We start from the raw sequence: 20178 nt of genomic DNA on the forward strand, positions 1-20178 counted from the left end.
AATCTCAGAGCTAATCATGACCTACTTAGAGCCCAGAATACAGCAGCGGCAGTAGCCGGCGAGTTCAAGCTGCTCCTCCCACACACACAAACACACAAACAAGATGCCTTGCATGGTGACAACAAATAAACCAAAACTACACGTATGTAACAAGCTCACAAATCCATATCACTCCAGAGCTGCATTAAATGTGCACATCTGCCACGTTAATCCAAACCAAGAGCTTTGTTCCGGTTTCCCAGCAAGACAGCTGAATGATGCTTTAAATGACGGAAAACACACAACTCTTCCTCATAATTACGTTCAATTAAAGCTTGTTCTGATAAAGTTAGCGGCTCCTCGATATTCAGTGCCGTCCCTGTTCTGTGATAAAAATAAAACTGGTCTATTTGTGTTCTCCAACGCAGTAACAACTAAAAGATCTGAGCGCCGCACTCACCAAACTCTGCATAAACCAAAAACACATGTACAAAAACAACAACATCCGTCTGCAGCTCTAAACAAACAGCATGGAGAGTTTGTGTACTCACTGAGGTCTCTGCACTTGATGGTGCTGTAGTTGAAGGAGATGCAGAGGTAGTCACATGCCTCCCTCAGCTCGGGAATGGAAACACCGTCAGGGCAGCGGATTATCCCCGACTTGTAGTAATCCTGCCATTTTCACCAGCGAATGCACACACACACACACACAAATAAAAATGGCCAGGGAAGAGGACGTTCATGCGCACACACAAGCACAGAAGGAAAAACAAGACGCCATTATTAATGCTGCCTCGCTCAGAGAAAGAGAGAGAGAGAGAGAGAGAGAAAGCTGAGGAAGAGGAGGTGGTGGAGAGATGGAGAGTGAGCAGTGATGGTTTAAAAAAAAAGAAAAGTCATAAAACGTCACAGAAGAAGGCACAGAGGAGAAGAGGGAGGGGTTAAAAAAAAAAAAAAAAAGAGCTGGCATCCATTTGCCTGCTCCACTTTCCATCCTCAGTCAAATAAGACTCGGTGACCGTTTCCCCGGAGACTTTCTACTAATGGAAACCAGAGGAGACAGCTCCCGCTCCACTCATCTCCTCATAAAAACAACTCCTGGATTCAGCACAATATTTATTTGGAGGTGCTTTTTGGATGGCCAAGCATCGCCTTGAATGAACCGAGGAACTTTCTTTTAAAAATCACTTTCATTTTCATGGCATAGGCATTGTTTTCTAACACAGCCTTGCATTTTGGCTTATTAGCTGCTTTCACTCTGGAACTCAAATTCAAGCATAAATACTAAATAAATTAATTTCAATAAAAAATAATGTCATTTTGACCCACAAAATATATTAAAAAGTCATCAAACTAACACTAAAAATACAACAGTGGTTGTGATATGGGGTTGGAAGTGCTTCATCCATCATGCCTCATTTCTACTGGAAACTCCCAAACAGGTTCAAAATGAACACATTAATGCAAAGGAATTAATCTGGATTTAACTTTTTAAAGCATTAATGCATAAACAATAAAGTTGTTACTTATACTATATCAAAAATAGCAATTAGGTAATTTGAAGCTACAGTGGTGAACCCATAGTATATAAAAAGATGGACGGAGCCTCCATGATGTCACCGGTAGATTTCTAAAGAGCTGAATTGAAAGTCGGTGGGTGGTTCCTGCCACCTCCATCTTGGCAGGGTCACCTGCATCATCTCTCCCGGAAAATACAAAAATAGGCAAAGAGGTGGAGCTGAGAGGGGGGCTGTGAGGAGGGGTGTGACTGACGTCAAGTGAACTCTGACCTGCCTGTAGCTAAGTCACGCTGTTAAGCAGCTAAAAACTGTGACAGTTCTACATTTCTCGTTCTTTAAGCGGGAGACTGGATACCTGTCAAATCAAAAGAGCACGTCTCTAAATATGCCAAATTTTGAGATTAAATTACTTCTGAATGGGAAAGTTAGAAAAAAATTCACGCCCCCCCACAGTAGTCATGAAGGTAAACCTGACCTATTAAACCTAAAATGTCTTTTTGAACCAGGCTGTAAACATGTTTAATTTCTGCTGTGAAGTTGGTCTTTTTAACATGGGACTGTATGGGGAGTTGCTCTGTTTTGGAGCCCCTAGTGGATGAAGGGGGAACTGCAGTTTTTGGCACTTCTGCATAGGCTTTACTTTAAACTGCCCGAGGTTGCCGCTTGATCCAACATCAGAGGTTTTATTTCAGTTCATTGTGTTTACTTTGCTTTTGTTGAAGCTGGTTCATAAAAATAATGGCTCCAATAAGGAAACCTACAGATTGAATCTAATCTTTTCAGCTACATCCCTCAACCTTAACAAGCATACTTTAGAGTGGTGGGCTATAGAGAAAAGGAAAAAATAGCCTTTTAATTAACAAGAAGGAAAACCTTAGGAAGAACCAGAACCAGCAGGGGTGGCCATCTGCCTGCACTGATTGGGGCTGGAGAAGACAGGAACAAGGTCAACAAGCTCCATATTATTGAGGAAGACGGACAGCAAGACCGCGGTGACTATTTAATACCTCTACAGGAAAAATAAAGAGCCGTTGTTAATGCCTTTCGGCTTGTCTCTCTGGATGGGTTGCCACTGGGGTGAATCGGTGCACGTTTTATGCCCTTCCTGGTGCCCTTCCTCTGCTTTTATCTGAGCTTGGGACCGGCCATCAGAGAGGAATCCTCCTCGGGGATGCAGCAGCGTAGGGGAGCAGGACTCGAGCCTCTGACCATCAGGTCACAAGACAAGCCGCTCTATCACCTGAGCCACTGCCACCCCAGGGAAAATGGAGTAAAGAGAGAAAAAATGGAGGGAGGTGCTCAGTACATTGTGGGACAACCCCCAGCAGTCTATGCCTATGGCAGTATCACTAAAGGGATTGTTAAGGGTCACCAAGCCAGCCATAAGGTTCCAGACAGGTTTGTCTGAAAGGGAAGTTTTAAGTCGTAAAGGTAGAGAAAGCATCTACTTCTCAGACCCAACCTGTCACTGCACATCCAACATGTTCTTCCTTTTCAGTGTATTTCAGTGTCTGCACGACAGCATCATGTACACACCCACCATATCTACCAGAGCCTTGTCACTGGGTTTGTATGGACACGCGCACTCCTGAAAACCATTCCGTCTTTACGGAAAACTTCTTTCAGAAAGTGTGAAGTGATCTGATGGGGAAGTGTGGAACTACGAGATCTTTATGATCCAATGGAGTTTAGTCTCAGAGGTCTATACATGAAGGGAATTCTGTTCTGGATTAAACAGGGAAACAATAGAAACAAGCAAAACCTGGATAATTTATGATCTCTGCTAATTCTCAACAGAACCATCCCTGCTGATCAACTGGAGGCTTTCAGAGTTTTTTTGGGAGGGGTGGGTGAGGGTGGTGGGGCCTAATAAGGCATGTCAGTAGCTCAATACTAACAAAACAAATACATGGTCTGAAGTGTTATAGTTTTTGCAGGTCAAACAGTCCTACAATAAAACATCTGTTGACATAACTGTCTTTGATATAACTGGGCATGCAACATATTGAGTTTGAAGGGGTCACCACCTGGAAATTGCACTTTTTTATTAAGTTAAAATGTGTGTATTGGTGTTGGTCGTATGTGGTAACATCCCCGGAAGCCTCTCTTTTGAAGACGGTCGAGTTTTTCTGTCTGGGTGCTTTGTTTGCAGAAACTGTCCACAAGGCTGAAGTCTCACAAACGTGTTTTTTTTTGTTTTTTTTTTTGCCCCTAGGATTTCATCATCCCGAGTCGCTAACTGCATAAACCCACCCCTGTTCTAGGCCTGAATACACCTGCAGGGCCTGCCTCAGTCGCAGGTATCAACAAGCTGTGGGAAGATGTGGAAACAGCGGTCCCATGTCCACTGCTCGGTTGTCTGTTGCCAAAACCAACACCGGGATGCTTTTTCTCTCTCTTCATCAGCAGACCAAAAATACCAGGGACAAATGGATTACATTATTTTTTGTTGATAATGCATCTGCATCTCTGCCGGCTGCGGCCTGCTTGTGCATTTTGCAAACATTTGGGAAAAAAACAGGTGTGGCTGGAAAGAGGGGCATTTGCAGCTTTAGGCGGCTCACCATCGATGCAGTTTGTATCAGTATCAAAACTTACCAAGTTATTTTTTGTCGTGACTGAGACGTGACTTAACCTGATGCAGATAATGCTAACGCTAATGCTAATGGGACAAGCCTAAAGGTTTAACCTCCTGCTGTGTACAAATGAGCCCCGTGTTTTATTTTCTTATATCTATCTTATCCTCTGCCACGTACATGTTTGTAAAAGACTTCTCTATTTACTTTTCATGCCTTCTACCACACAGTAAGTACAGTATTTATGATGGTTTGTCATGATGCCAGTGTTTTCTTTCGACCACAACATGGCAGTTATCATTTAATCTAACACGGTGACCATCATGTAGTCTGACGCTGCCATCATTTCATCAGGGAGGACATGTATATGTATAAAAACAAAGTGACATCTTACTGCTTTTTTTATTTCCAATAGCATCAGATCTGATCACCGAACCATTAACCATTCATTTCCCTGATACTTTTATAATCTGTATAAAACGGCAAGTTTTGCTACTGATATAAAGTTATTATAATCGGCGTGCACATCATTGACATTAACATTCAAAATCTCGCATGAAATCTCATGAGAAAAGTTTTATTATGAATAAATGGTCAGAAAAAGTACATTTTAAAAAAACTTTTTGGTTTAATACGTTTTTAAACAATTATGTAAAAACACTTAAAGGACAGCAGAGACATGAAAAAACCAGGTTATGACTCCTTTAAAGATATTGACATGTTTAAATTTCTATTAATTTTGGATTCTTCAGTGGCCAATATCTATGTAAAAATTATGTCAGTCTTAGTTGTGATCATTTCTGGCATTGATATCTTTGCACCTGTGCAATTGGTAAAAAAAGAAGAATTTTGAGCTTTAAAAAAAAAAAAAAAAAAAAAAAAAAGTTATACAGGAAATTCAGATTGCTGGTGGACCTCACATTTTTGAGCATGGGATTCTGCCGAACCAGGATGTGATCAACTTAAAGACACCATATGTAACTTTCTAACCTTAAAACTCCACGTCTCGGACTTGTTTGATGACACAGTGACATCTATTATGTGCATTTCTAGAGCTGCTGCTACCCAGCAGCGTCCTGAGGCTGGGAAACCGACACTATACAACTTTTACACCCGGAACTTGACGTGACTTTTCGCTTTGCCATATAGTAAGGAACTGGCTGTTCTGAACATGCAACGTTGCTGATTCAGCAAAGAAACAAGAAGATTAAAAGAGAGAAAGGGACAAAACAAGAGTCATCTTAAGATCATCTCTTCCTGGCTGGAGAGAGCTAACAGGTCAGGTAGGATGCAGGATGGATGCTGAATTAACCGTCTATAGTTGGCGTCTAATTCAGAGGTGGAATATCGATATTTTTGTCTATGAACACCAAGTATAGAGTTTAATTTCATTTTTGTATTTTCAGGGAGAGACGACACACATGACGCTGCCATGATGGCGACGGTAGGAACCACCCACTGAGCTTTAATTTGGCGTCTCAGAAACCTACGGTGATGTCATGAAGGCTTCGTCCATCTTTCATATACAGTCTATGTGTTGGACACAAAACCCAAATGTACTGATATAACTAACAGATGAGGAGCAGTGTACAGAGACTGAACATATTTTTTCAGAAGTATGATTGGACTTTTCTCACTAAGTGATGTTTCTTAAAAGAGCGGACGCTGTGAGTCTAGGTGTTACAGTGACCTGGTCAGGAAGGTTTTATAGTACTCGTGTAATTGCAGTCACTGCATTACTAGGAATATATTTACTACAGAAATGATGCTAATAAACTGTGAAGAAAGCATGATATTATCATGCAGCCAATCAGGACATTGATCTGTTAAACTATTTCAGCAGAGAAACAAGCGAAATGATCTATTTTCAGATACTTTAGATAAAGATAAACTTTATTTATATAGCACTTTTCATAGACATGAGGTCACAAAGTGCTTCACAACAATAAAAACATAGAAAACGTGCAAAGTTTGGAGAAAAAGAAAAAAAAAATCTCCCTTCTCTTCTGCTGGAAAAAATAACAGTATTATGCGCATGTCGAGCTGGTATTTTTTCTAAATTATAATTCAATCAAAGTGAAAACGGTACCTATTATGTGGTTATTTATGTTGTAGCCCAAGAGAAACGACGCAGAAAGTGGAGTTTGTTTATTTATTTCCAGAAAACGCTAAATTAATTTGTCCAATCAGAGCCCATCCTAATCCCCGGTCTAAAGCGGAATTAAGTAAAGGTGAATAAACGTGTTTTCCATGTAAACCTCAGTTAAGAATGACTATTTCAATGTAAAGTTGAAGGAGAATACCTTATTTTGGAATAATTAATTCCAAATTAAAAATCATAGTGCAACCGTAGCCTGTGAAGCAAAGAGAGAGAGGGGAAAACATAAAGCATGCAGGTGGGTTCTCACCAGTATGGCTCTGAAGACGGTGGAGCTGATGCCGTCTGCAACCTCAAACTCTCCCTTTTCATTGGGTCGAGTGAAATTGTTGTCCCGCCCGGACCCAAACATCCTGCCGGGGAAGGAGAAGATGTTGCATTAATGGCTGCAAATAGGCTGAATATCAGAATAAATATAAACGATAACAGCAAAACCAAATCAGGAATCATCTTTCTTTTATGTTTCACCTTAAAGCCTGAGTGTTTGCTTTTCTTTCCCACAAAATCAACATTTAAAATAAGAAAACTGGACTCTGATCTTAAACTTAAAAGTTAACGCGGTTGTGGAAAGTAGTTTTTAAATCATCTTTGCCTTTTTAGCTAAAATTAAATTTTTATTTTTTTTTTTTTAAATCTTTCTCTGATTTTGAGCAGGTCATGCATGCTTTTATTTCCTGGAGCACTGCAACGCACTTTATTCTGGAATTAATCACAGCGCAATTTACCGACTGCACTTAGTCCAAAATGTCGCTGCGCGCCTTTTAACAGGAACCAAAAACATGAGCACATCTCTCCTGTTCTTGCTGTTTGCACTGACTTCCTGTTTGCTTTAGATTTGATTTGAAGACTTTGTTTGTTTTTAAGGCGTTGAATGGAAAGGCCAAGATATATGTTTCTGATAGGTCTGTGACGGTATGCGTTTGGTCCGATTCGATTCAATTCTGATTTTTTGGGATCCGATTCGATTTAAATTGCGATTCTTATCATTCTTCGATATTGTTGATTTTTGTAGATTAAAAACAAAAATAAACGTACAAAACTTTTTTTTGCATGTCATTTTTCTTGAATTCAATTAGGAAAAAACACAGTAGCCAGACCATCATTCTGCTGCTATTATGCCCAAGAAGATAAATAAAAAGATCAATAAAAACAATAAAAATGACAAAAATTTCAAATTGAATTATTTTTATTTATTTGAAAGAAAAAATTTATAAAAAAATAAAAGATTTTTAAATTTTGAAGCAAAAAAATCCTGATATTTGAATTTTCAATTTGATTTTCCCACCCCTAATTTCTGACCTCATCCACATCTACACTCCGCCGTGCACTCTGAAGTCAGAGGGCCAGGGCCAGCTTAAGGTTCCGAAGACGAGGCTTAAAACTCCGACCTAAACTGGGGAATGCCCTGACGCCCCCTCCTCATGTCAAAACAGCCCCCAGTCTGGGGTGGTTTAGGTCTCATCTTAAGACTCACTTTTATTCTGTGACTTTTAACACCGCATGAGTTGTGTGCACCTCTGTTTTTTTTATTTCATCCTATTAAATTATATATTGTTTTTTATGCCTATTTATTGGGATTTATTTAAGTCTTATAAAATCTGCATTTATTGCTATTTTAGTATTGTTCATATTTTGGCATTGTAACATTGTTGTTCTTTTTCCCCGTTTTATTCTATTGGTGCAGCGCTTTGGGGACCGTTACCGTTTATAAAAATGTGCTAAAGAAATAAAGCAGATTGGAAAGCAAAACTCAATAAAATCATCATTTACTTAATGACCGAATCTTGGATGGGATTAAAAACAATCCATCAGCATGGGTTTTCTACTAAATGCAAAATTAATCCATAACTTGCCACAAAACCAGCAGAAGTGTGAAATTACAGTTCAGATGCAGCAGGAAGATCACCTGATGAGTGCGGAAGAAAAAAAGTCACGTGGTCTCGTGGGGTCATGGACACCAACGCGTGTTACTTGGGGGTCATTGGTTAAAAAGTTGGAGAAGCCCGGATGTAATCACAGGAAAGCTGTGGATTAATCATGACAGGTTTTTCCTGATTCTTCCGTCCTGGTTACAACCAAACATTACGCAACATCTTATTTTATTGGCTTGGTGAATTATTGCCAATTTTTTTTTCTTTTTTTTTTTTTAATCACAATGCATAAGAAAAACATTAACATGATCATTCCACAAATCAATCTCTTTGCATTAACTATTTATTTTCACATTATTTTATATTTTTATTACTCTTTTCTTGCCACGATTGGCAAAATTACCAGTAATCTGCCTCAGGATGGGCTTTCTTTTACTGGCTGCTTTATAATACTGGAAAAAACAAACCAGCAGACGGTTCACAAATAAAATTTAGGTTGAAAATTTCATCTTGGTAAAATTATCTTTTTTTTTTTTTTTTTTTAAAAGATATATCTTTACATTTTCATGTTTATATTTTAACATACAGTTGTTCTTTGTTTTCTCTCTTTTTTAAATATATTTTTTTTATATATGCAATTTTTTTCTTCTTTTCCAGACGTGTCCCCTTTTTTTTTTTTTTTTTTTTGTTAATGTCACTGTTATTCCATATTCTTTGCTTTACTGGTATTAAACAGATCATTACCTGCCCAGCATGGTGTTGGGTTGAGCTGTGAAGATGGCGGGGTCCACAACAAATCTTGTATTATCTACAATAAGCGTGACTCTCTCGCCTGGTCGCAGCCCACCACGATGCTCTTTACAACCGAGGTCGTACACGTAGATCATGTCACAGGGTCCTTGGCTCAAAAGGTTAGAGTGATGGTCCCCCCCAGGAGGACCGATGGATCGAGGTATGTGCCCCCCAATCAGAGCTCCTCCTACATGCGAATGAAGATAAGAGACTTTGGGAGGACGTGGGCTGGAGGACCTGGAGGACGATCCGCCATCGCCCCGTTCACGGTCTGAGGGTGAAAGGATACATGAACATGGTAAGTTAACCGTTAAAACTTCTGGGTGAAACTTCCTTCTCGTTTTCTCCTCACCATGCTGCCGAGTGGGAGACGTGACATTCCTGATGCAAGGCGTGAGCTGGCTCTCCCCTCTCTCGTGCGAGGAGTCGCGTGAACGATCGCTGGAGCGCTGCCGTTGTTCCCGATAATGTTCGCCGGCTCCTCTTTCTCTGGTCCTGCCGACTCCGCTGGCGCCAACGCCATACACACTCATGGCCCCGGCCTCCTGCTGCTGCTGCTGCTGCTGCTGGGGGTGGTTGCAGTCCAACCCTGACAAACCACACGGCTCACTGGTGGGAAGACGAAAACACAAACGGAAATGAGACTGACGAGGATCTTTACTGCAAGACAAAACTAATGGAACTCCTCTGTTACCAATAAATGAACAGTCTTTATTTTACCACATTAAAATTGATGCATTCCTGCCGATTATGAAGAAACAGCAGAAAAATCACTGCCATCATTAGACATAATCAGATTAAAATTAGGATACGGATTTGTTAGGACAGAAAAAACACAAATGAGGAAAAAACCTCTGAGTTTGCTAGAAATAAAACAGTCGTTTCAAACCTCTAAAAACACACCCAGACAGCTATTATAAGACAACAAATTACATAATTAGACTATTTTATAACAATAACTGCGGCATCATTTTTTCCTAGTCATTCAAAACAACTTAAATAAAAGAGGATGACACAAAAAATTGCCCCCCAAACACATTTTATTCACTTCTTCATGTAACAGGACACAACTGGAAGCGCAGATTCTGCCTTCTCTCGTCACTCTGAGACTCACGCATCAGTTGTGCGTGCAGAAATCCCTCTGAGGAGGTCAAGGAGCTCTTTTGCACGCTGAGCTGTGAGGCGATGAGAACAACCTCTAAAAAGTCTGCAGTCAACTTGAGCGGACTCTCCCAGACGGCTGAGTGCTGCAGAAACACGAGCGGACCGCGCAGCTACAGACACACAACGCCCCGGTATCCATTAGAGACGGGATCCATGTGAAACATTCGGAGCGAGCGCAGCTCACTTAGCTGCATGACGACGGTCGTGACGGATTTCTCGCTTCGCCAACTGCCTTTTCAGAGAACTGGGAAACAACTGCTCGACCTTTCCTCGGAGTAGATGATGCGTCTGGGTGCTTCGCTGTAAATAAGTGATTTATAAAGATAAACAAGCAGCCTTGCAAGGGACGTCAGAACGTCTGTCCTTTGCTTAAACTAAATTATTTCATTTACGTTGCTGCAAAGCAGCGGATGCTTCTTGTTCTAAGTGACTATTTCATTTAAACAAGGGAAAACATTGCCCAAAATATTAAAAGAAATCTGAAATCTTGTATTGATGTTTAAGAAATCTGTTGACCCAGACTTTTGTTAGATGATCATACTTGTGTTGTTTTCACTGTGTGCATCTCATGATTTCTGACATTTATAATGATAAAGAATAAAAAAAATCTAGAGCACATGAAGTGGAGCTACCAAAGCAGAATTTTACATCTAACAGTGAACAAAGTTGTGACTACAGAAGAAGAAATGAAGCGTAGTGTCTTATGTGATGTTCAGGTGTCAGCAGAACATCTGTAAATGTTGCATTCATGATGGATTAATATCACTGCATTACTTATGTGGTTTATAGAGGATTTAAGAAAGAACATCTAAACATGTCCAATGCATTTTCCACAAGCTCATATTATCACTAAATGTGCATGGTAAATGAATCTATAGAGCACTTCTCTAATCTTGTTGCTTTCCACTGCTTAAGCTACATTCACCCATTTAAAACGGCACTTTTTAATCTGCACACACCGAGTACATTTCTATGTCACACACACATGCAGATGAGGACACACATCAGGACGCGGATGCTTTGACGTGTGGACAGGATGAACCGGGACTTCAACCGTTCTAAAATGTCATCCGCAAGCTGAAAGAAGCAGAAAATCTGCACATTTAAAGAGACGGGAATGTTGGGTATTTAGCTTTCATTTGAGGGAAAAAAGGCAGAATAGATACTGATTGATTTTCCTATTAAATTACTGAGGAACAGGAATATAACCAAATTCCCACTGAAACATGCCATAAAAACACATGTCCCTGATGAAAATAAACAGTTTTAAATGTTAAGACACAAACTATCCAATGACACTAAACTCATTTCTGTATAGACCAACTCCTTTCCCATAGTTGTGCTGATGGCTCAGTCGCCTTGAATTCCATGGCGACAGCATATCTGACAATCTGATCACCAGGGTTGAGCTTTTATGGCAGAAACACATCCAGGTCTCAGTAATAAAGAGCGCCTGGTTCTCATGGGAGGAGCTGCTCTGAATTATGACGACTATCCACACTAATAACAGCAGAGGAACAGCAAGACGCTTAGAGCTCTGGTTCCTACTCTGCACCAGTGGTTCCCATTGCAGTTTCCTTCAGGACTCCCTATATAATAACCAAGCATCAAGAGACCCCTAACGCCCCTGAACCCATGTTTTAGTTAACTTCTGGTCATGAATGACTCCTTTCCTGCCCTTTGAGATAAAGATATTTTTCTTTTTTTTTTGACTAAAGATACACATTTAAAACCATTTATTCATCTCATTTATTCACTTTGGGACTAGTTTTGTTTCCAGGCTCTCATAACATCAATTCCATGTAAACAAACTGCTAAATTGATGAAACTTTGGCAGACACACCTCAACTCATCATGTGGACATAGCCTAACTTTACCACACAGTCTTTGTCCAGTCACAACCATGAGGGACCCCTCTTTCTCTTTGGGGACTCCATGTTGGGAACCACTGACATGAAGATTCAGATAAATGGGCAAAAAACAACTAAAGCCTTTAGTTTCCATGCACCATGTCCAAGAAACAGGCTTTCGTATGTTTTGGCAAAGCCTCAAAGGCTGGCAGCCCAGCTGGATTTTAGCTGACATCTCTGTGTGCCGGATGGCTGGGTTGCCTCTGCTTCTGAGAGGACTGGCTGACCGGCTGCATGACAGACTGATCGAGTGGCTAATTGGTCATTTGTCAATGTGGGGAGAGACCCAGACAAACAGTCGTGATGAAGCAAGACCTGCAAGCTGAGGACAACATCACAGGTGCAGTGCGGTGACGGTACACCTCTGTTACACCCAATCAAGGTCACACGCTCATTTCTACTTGATGCCATCCCATCAGTATGTGATACAGAAAACTCAATCCTGTACACAAATCAAGATTACAAACCCTAAGTGACCACAAAAGATTTAAAAAATGTCATTAAACAGAGGATTTTTGTAGTCTAAAAACAAAACTAAAAACCTTCGGTGCCACTTCTACCTCCAGAAAACCAAAAACCTCATATTTCCGGTTTGTAACGTGTGTTTTTGCAGACTCTGGCAATGTCCTTGAAGAGGGTCACCATCATGAGGAGAGGAAGAAATGTGCACACAAACACCTCTGCCTCTGGTTCTGCGTAAGCAGCGGAACAATCTGGCAGGGATGGTGCACAAAACAAGCACACACCTCCATGTACAAATATGACAGACACACACGTTAATCGAAGCATAAAATATAAAAGGAAAGTCCTTTAAAAAATGTTTGGTACCTGCTCAGTCTAGTGCACTGTGATGGATGGTAATGTGCTTCTTTACCAGAGTGTTTGACACGGCACAAAGGGATGTTTTATCTCCAATGGGATTCTCATGTTTGGCACAACTGGGGCAATTCAAATAAAAGAGGTTCTTCCAGCCAAACAGGCTGGCAGCCAGAAGCCAGACCAGCAGGGTGGAGGGAACAAAGGAACTGAGGAGGCAATATTTCACTCGGGGCAGCCAGATACTCTCATCTTCCACAAGGCAATGCAAATACACCACAGCCAAGATGCCTCACAGCCAGAAAGAACTAAAGCGGGATTTTACTCTTCAACAAGGTGCCAACACCATTTATATCACAGTTTCCCCTTGTTTTTATCCTGTACGGGTCAATGTCTGCAATGAGTACAACTAAATACATATAAAAAAAAATAGATGTAGGTTCAATCTGTTGAAATCTAGAAAAACAAGTTCACAGACTTTTTTTTTTTTTTTTTACTCAGGAGACAATTTCTCAGACAAAGATTCAAGGTGTCCGGCAGTCTATTAAAAGCCTGAGGGGGAGAGCTATGAGGGTCCAATGAATTATTTAGGGGGCTGCTGACACCGACAGACTGATGAGCAAATGCAAAGAAGCTGCTGTTAAGCAAACGTGGGATGAAATTCAACAAAAGAGCAATCTACATAAATCCAAAGAAATTAAACTGTTTGCTAATAAAAAAAAAAAAAAAATCTATTTTGATCCTAAACTGTATTTAAATAAATAAATGTGCACCCTAAGCCCACTATTCCACTGTTAAAGAGTAACACAGTCCCATCAAGGAAAAGACTTTGTTCGCTGGCTCTCCTTCGAGGCTCTGTTCCACTTCCTTCCAGTAAGCAGCCACAGTATCTGCATGAAACACAATGACAGAGCTAAAATCTTCCACCCTGTGAAGGCGGACGTGCACATACCAGTCGGTGTCAGAGGGCCAAGTGAAGACAAAGCAGCAGGGAACAAGCTGCGGGATGACAGCGGCACAAAAGCCTTGCGCTCCTCCGAACAAAGCGGGCTTCCCGGCGGCTTCAGCATCCTCGCTCATTACTTTCCAACTTCACCAGCATCGTTTGACACACTGGAGCTGGACTTTAACTGGCTGATGAAATGCACCGCTTCAACACAAAGCTTTCCAATGCGTCTGTTTGGCGAAGGAGCCGCGCGCACCTGTACCGTCATTCAGTCACAGGAGAGACCTGAAACTGTGAATGGCCGCGTGCTCGACTGAATCAAAGCGGTGCTGCCTTCACGGACTGCTTGTAAAATCGCACCCTCTTCGTGTTCTATCTTTCCGTGGTGCGTTTGATTGCAGCTGGTTGTTAATTTAAGTCGGAAATTTATTGGGATATCAGCAGCGTCATTTTCCCCTAAAAAAAAAAGCTGGGGAAAATACGACTAAACATTGATTTTCATGGAAAAAAAAAAAAAAATTAAGCAGCTTTCTCTTTTATTAAAAAAACAAAACAAAAAAACAAGAATATTTCACAACTGGTCCACATACACGAACTCAGCAGCTGCCACCAGGGGCCCCCAAAGTGAGTTTGAAATGTAAGATATTTTAATAAAATAAAAGAAAAAAACTGGAACTGAATAATTCAACTAAAAAGGTCATTTACACAACTAACGAAAATAAAATAAAAACAAAGAAAAAAACTAGAAAAGCACCTGGTTGAAAGTTAAGGCCATTAAAAAGTTCCTGGATCCAAACATTGATCTGGATCACCACCAGAATTAAATCAGTTTGTCCTTTTCACATTTCCAACAATTCCTGAAAATTTCATAAATATCATAACTTTGAGTTGTCTTGGACACAAACAGACAAACAAATAAACGCCAGGTAAAACATAACCTTCTTGGCAAAAGTAAATACGTGATTTTATAACATTTAAATCATGTAGATAATACAAGTTTAATAAAATCCAGCTGCCTCTCATGTACAGTTCATGCAGCTTATTGTGCAGCAGAGCATTGTAGTTCACTAGCATAAGAAAACATGAACAAGTTGCTACTATGGATGGGAAATCAAATAAAAAAAATTGAATATTAGGATTTTTTGCTTCAGAATTTTAAAATAGATTTTTTGGGGGAATTTTTTTTTTCCAAATAAATAAAATTAATACATTATACTAACTTAATGTTATACAAACTTTTGTCATTTTTTTATTCTTGCCAGGACTTGTCTTCTTGGGCAATGTAGCAGGAGAATGGTGGTCTGCAATTTTTTCTAATTGAAATGAAGAAAAATGACAAGCAAAAAAAGTTGTTTTTAGTCTACAAAAATTAGCAATATCGAAGAATCCTGAGAATCGCAATTTAAATCAAATCAGCACCCAAAAAATCGAATCGGGTCGGGAAAGCATATCGTCACAGCCCCACTAGCTACAGTTTTAAGCTACTTTGAACTGCAAGATTACATTGTTGCACACTTTGGTACCCCAGATCCAAATAATAAAAAAAATCATTAAACTGAAAACTTAATAGTTGCATTTTTGCATTTCTGAATTTGCCACCCCAGTGGAGTTTAAAACCAAGCACCATTCATATAATGCAAATGAACTGGTGTGTTACAATGTAAGAGATGGCCGAGCACCAGTAAAAGTTAAACATCGGTGAGATAGTCTAGGAGCAGACCCCAAATCAAATCTTTTTGGGGCCTCATAAAGGCGAAGGCCAGCTCTGAGTTGACCAGATAATTACAAGCTCTCCATCTAAGCACAACTAATGAACTAATAAAGAGTCAGACACACAGATGGACTAAAAGATAACATATTAATGGACAAAATTATTATTATTGCTTTTTTCCATCCCATTTGTTTTGTTATTAAACTTTAATTTGTGCACAGCTCTTTGGTCAGCTGACTTATTGCCATACTCTGGTTGCACTGGTACAGAAAAAAAACCCTACAACAGATTGTAAGGATAGCCGAGGGGACTGTCGGCCCCTCTTTCTGAGAACTGATCAACATCAACACAAAATGCGTCATGACAAGGGCAGCACACATCCTGGGAATTCCCTCTTCACAACACTCCCATCAGGTAGACTTTAACTGGCCAAAACACACACAAACAGGTGGCCGAACAGCTTTTTCCCCGAGCGGTAGACATACTAAAGTCCCAGATAAATAATACAACCTTGAAACCGCACGATAACAAACTGTGTCACTGCTGTACTCTAATTTAATCATCTGCCAGAACTGTGTTGCATTTTTCATTTTTAATTTAATTTCCATGCAAATATGTTTCAGTGTTTCTTTGTTTGTTCTACGAACAGGCTGCTAAAACTTCAGCTTTGAAAGTTGATGGACTGATGGTAGACACGTGCAATAATGTCACTGTGATTACTGTAATTTGACCCAGCACTAAAACTGTACATATTTTAAATCCTTGATAGTGAACAACAGCTAAAGTCCTATTTAATCTCCCTTTACATAGGTATATTAATAGGTTTGTCTGTTTAAACAGTGTTTCCCAATCCAGGTCCTCAGGACCCTCTGCCCTGCATGTTTTCTTAGTAACTCTACTTTATCACAACTGAATTAAATAAAGGGATCATTGACAAGGTGCAAAGAACTTATTGAGAAAATTACATAATCTGACTCAGGTGTTTTGGAGGAGGAACATGTCTAAAACATGCAGGGCAGAGGGCCACTAGGACCTGGATTGGGAAACTGGTTTAAAACATCTGCACTTATCTGTCGTTTACGCCGGCATGGCTGTTATCCAGTACATCCACCAGAGGACAGTGCAGAGCACACCTCAGAGTTTCTACGTCAATGCAAATTAGCCAAGATTTCACACAGACAGAAAGAATTGAGGAAGTAAAGCCAAGACAGCCGACACTAAAAGATAATAAAGGCTGGTCATTTCTTAGCCATATTTTAATTCAAATCTGTCCATTAAGTTTCAAGTATCATTTTAAACAACACCACAGCAGCATAACCTTATATAACAAGGTAATAACGCAATGTCAGCTTTCCATAAAGATTTGGATAAAAGTTAAGATCAGTATTGTGTGTACTTGATAAATCAGGTTGAAAAGTGCTCTTTAAGAAAACAATAAAAAAAAAAAAAAAATCAGTTTTAATACCCTCTAAAACCTGAGGGGGTTTCTAATTTTTCTGACTGAATTTAAGCTTTTAAAAGAAAAGCCTCACTTGCCCACCCCCATCCCCACCAAAAAACAAAGGTTATTGGCATAATGTAGGGATGCACTGATTCACTTTTTGGGAGTTCCCAAAATCGGAGATACTGATATTTGAAATGTGAATATCTACAGATACAGACATTTGCCGATACCAAATCTGTTTATTTGAACATGGTTATTATTGCTGTTATAACTATGTAAGATTTCATTAGGTTGTAATAAATGACCCATCCTTTTTTAAGTTACCTCACCAATACAAATATAACAACATTACAGATCTAATTATTTAAAGTTTTATTTTGATTTGGAACATTTTACTCAAATACAACTATACATATGTGGTTTTGAAACAAAGATCTAGCTTTTAGTGTAACAAAAAATGTCACATTTTAACATTCAAGGCATTTATTTCTTTTAAAACATGTCCGAAGCATGTCATCAAACACATTTGCACTGGCTTGACTAGTAGGGTATCAGGTATCAGTAGTGGTATAGGTACACTTTCATTACTACCAAGTAGGATTACACACACACGGTATTGAGCCAATACTGATACTGATATCCGTATTGAAGCATTCCTAGCATTCTGTGGGAATAAATTGCATTTTTCTTAAATCAACATTTAAAACTAATACATAATTTTGTCATACATGATGTGCTGATGCTACAGCGAAGGTGAAAGGAAGAACCACACAGAAGCATCCAGTCAAAAGCAATCTGCCAGCAAATGTTGGATCAGGTCTTGACACCTTTGGAAAATCCTTTTAGCAGGAGGCAGTGTCTGATTGCAGCATGAAATGATACAGTAGGAACCCTCAAGTGGAAACCTCTGGGGTAACATTACAGTCTATGATCTTAGCATGAAATCCATGAAGATCGATGGACAAGTTTACATATGAGCTTTCATGGCTGCTCTCAACCTTGGTAGCAGTGAACTTGTAAAAATGTATGTCAGGTATCTGTTGTTTTACATGAATACAAAAATTAGAGTTCCTGTAGTTACAAGGAAGAAAATATGTGCCCTCTATTATACCTGTGTGTTATGGAGTCACAATTCTTGACAAATCAAAATGTCTAGGAATATAAATTTAACAGCAAAGGATTGCCAGAATAAAGAGTTAAATATGAAATATATAATGCAACTGAAGTTAAATTAAAGAGCTGATGGTTTTCGGGTACCACAGTTGTCACACAAATATTATTATTAGGGGTGGGAAAATGGAATCGAAGAATCGAAAATCGGGAATTTTTGCTTCACAATTTTAAAATTGATTTTTTTTCAAACAAATAAAACTAATCCATTATAAAAATGTTTGTCATTTTTATTGTTTTTAATTGATCTTTTTACTTGTCTTCTTGAGCGTTACAGTAGCAGTATGATGGTCTGGCTACTGTGTTGTTTTTTTCCTAATTTAAATCAAGTAAAATGACAAGCAAAAAAAAAAGTTTTTTACAATTATTTTGTTTTTTAATATACAAAAATCAGCAATATCAAACAATTGAGAGAATCGCAATTTAAATCGAATCGGCACCCAAACATATGGAATCGAAACAAAAGCATATCATCACAGCCCTAATTATTATGGTCCTTCTAACTTCAACAAACCTTTATTTATGTGGATGTGGTGGGCTTTGATAGTAAAATATAAAAAACAAAAGTGGTCATACAATTAATCCAAACATAAAGACAAAGCAGTTTAATACCTATAGAAGTTGTCTTAAACCTTCAGGGGGATAATTCACGTAGCTCATGGACATGAACTCATCACATGTGTTTATATGTCTGTAAAGAGTTTAAAACCAGTTCAACTAACATGCCATGTAAAGAAGAATATTTTATCTCCATGGCGTTTCAGTCAACATCACATCACAATTCTGACACTTTAAAGTTGCTTTATCAAAGGAGATGCAGTCGCTCTGATATTTTAAGAGTATCTTATTGTGATTAAAACCATCAGTTTTCTTGTTGTTGCATTGAACACATGCTGTAAGGAGACTTTTTGGTTAGCTTGTGATCTAGCACAAAGCTAAACATCTACCTAGCCGCTAGCTAGTTTCCGCAAAAACAAGAGTTTTAAATGACTTTTCTCTACCTCATTTCGTTGCATTCCAGTTTGACGTTTTATCTGGTATCTAGAGCATCCAGCTGTGCAGTCAAATGCAGACTTGGAGAAGAGAAATCTTCAATTTTTCGCAGAAAATGTTCCTTTACACAAACCACTACTTGCTGCTTATGGATTTGTATTGATATCGGAGAGCGGAACTCTCGCGGAAAGTATCGCGAGACTAACATTCATGCCAAACAAGGGCCGCTGTGATTTTTTTTTCTTTAATAGCTTGTAAATTATAAATAACCACACAAGAAAATAAAAATCACATTATTTTTATTTCAATTAATCAAAATTGTAAAAAACTACTCAGCCTAACAAAAAACAGGCATCGTTAAACCTGAAAGAACACAATTTCTTTTTTGGTTTAAGCATTAAGTTCATACAATGAGCTTACTGTCAAGTAATAATAATGATATTGATCATATTTAAATATTACTTACATTAAATAAACAAAACAAAAAATAGTATGAAATGAATAAATAACATGTAAAAAGACATTGGTCCAACTCAGCCTGTCTCCTTCAAGTTGTATAAGTTTTATGAACTATTCCCCTACCTTTTGAATAAAAGTGCGTAGATGTCAAGGGAGGTTTGCCTAATCGAGGCACTGTCTCATAAATATTAATTTGATAAATAAAAATAAATAAATAATATAAATGCAAAAAAAAAAAAAATCAAAATTTGAAGTTTGATATTGACAGAAAAAACAGAAATGTAAAATGTAGAAAAATTGGGACAGGTTGCAGCAACTTTAAACAGTCAAATTATATAATATTAAGAAAAAGAGGATAGAGAATCATGTCTGTTTTGCCTCGACGAGTTTCTCCAAGAAGTCTAGAGCATGCTGGATCTCTTCTGCGGTAAGGTCGCTGAGCTCGGTTAGCTCCTCCAGACGCAGCCTCGGCCCCCTCCGGTCCGCCTCGCCGCTGCTGCCCCGGGCCCCGGCGTTATGGATGCCGCGGAGCCAAATCTGGAGCCACTCCCTGCGCTCCTGCACCTGCTTGTACTGTCCGAGGTTGTGCATCAGCTGCATTTCACTCACCGTCCTTTTACTGCAGAATTAATCCCAGAAGTTAGTTCAAGTTTTGAAAAAAAAAAAGTC

General features: G+C 39.1%; 1 protein-coding gene across 1 annotated transcript in view; it reads right to left on the minus strand.

Annotated features, from left to right (window-relative positions):
* LOC306763558 (BTB/POZ domain-containing protein 10-like) overlaps positions 1-19194 on the minus strand; it is a 29436-nt gene extending 10242 nt beyond the window's left edge. Inside the window, exons 1-5 of the mRNA XM_079250395.1 lie at positions 19059-19194; positions 9249-9505; positions 8849-9167; positions 6484-6586; positions 531-651 (exon numbers count right to left, since the gene is read on the minus strand). Coding sequence (XP_079106521.1) covers positions 531-651; positions 6484-6586; positions 8849-9167; positions 9249-9505; positions 19059-19063 — 805 coding nt within the window. The 5' untranslated portion in view covers positions 19064-19194. The remainder of the gene's footprint in view (positions 1-530; positions 652-6483; positions 6587-8848; positions 9168-9248; positions 9506-19058) is intronic.
* Positions 19195-20178: the final 984 nt, after the last annotated feature.

The sequence above is a fragment of the Telmatherina bonti genome (assembly GCF_933228915.1).
Source record: "Telmatherina bonti genome assembly, chromosome: 2".
NCBI classification, from domain to species: Eukaryota; Metazoa; Chordata; class Actinopteri; order Atheriniformes; family Telmatherinidae; genus Telmatherina; species Telmatherina bonti.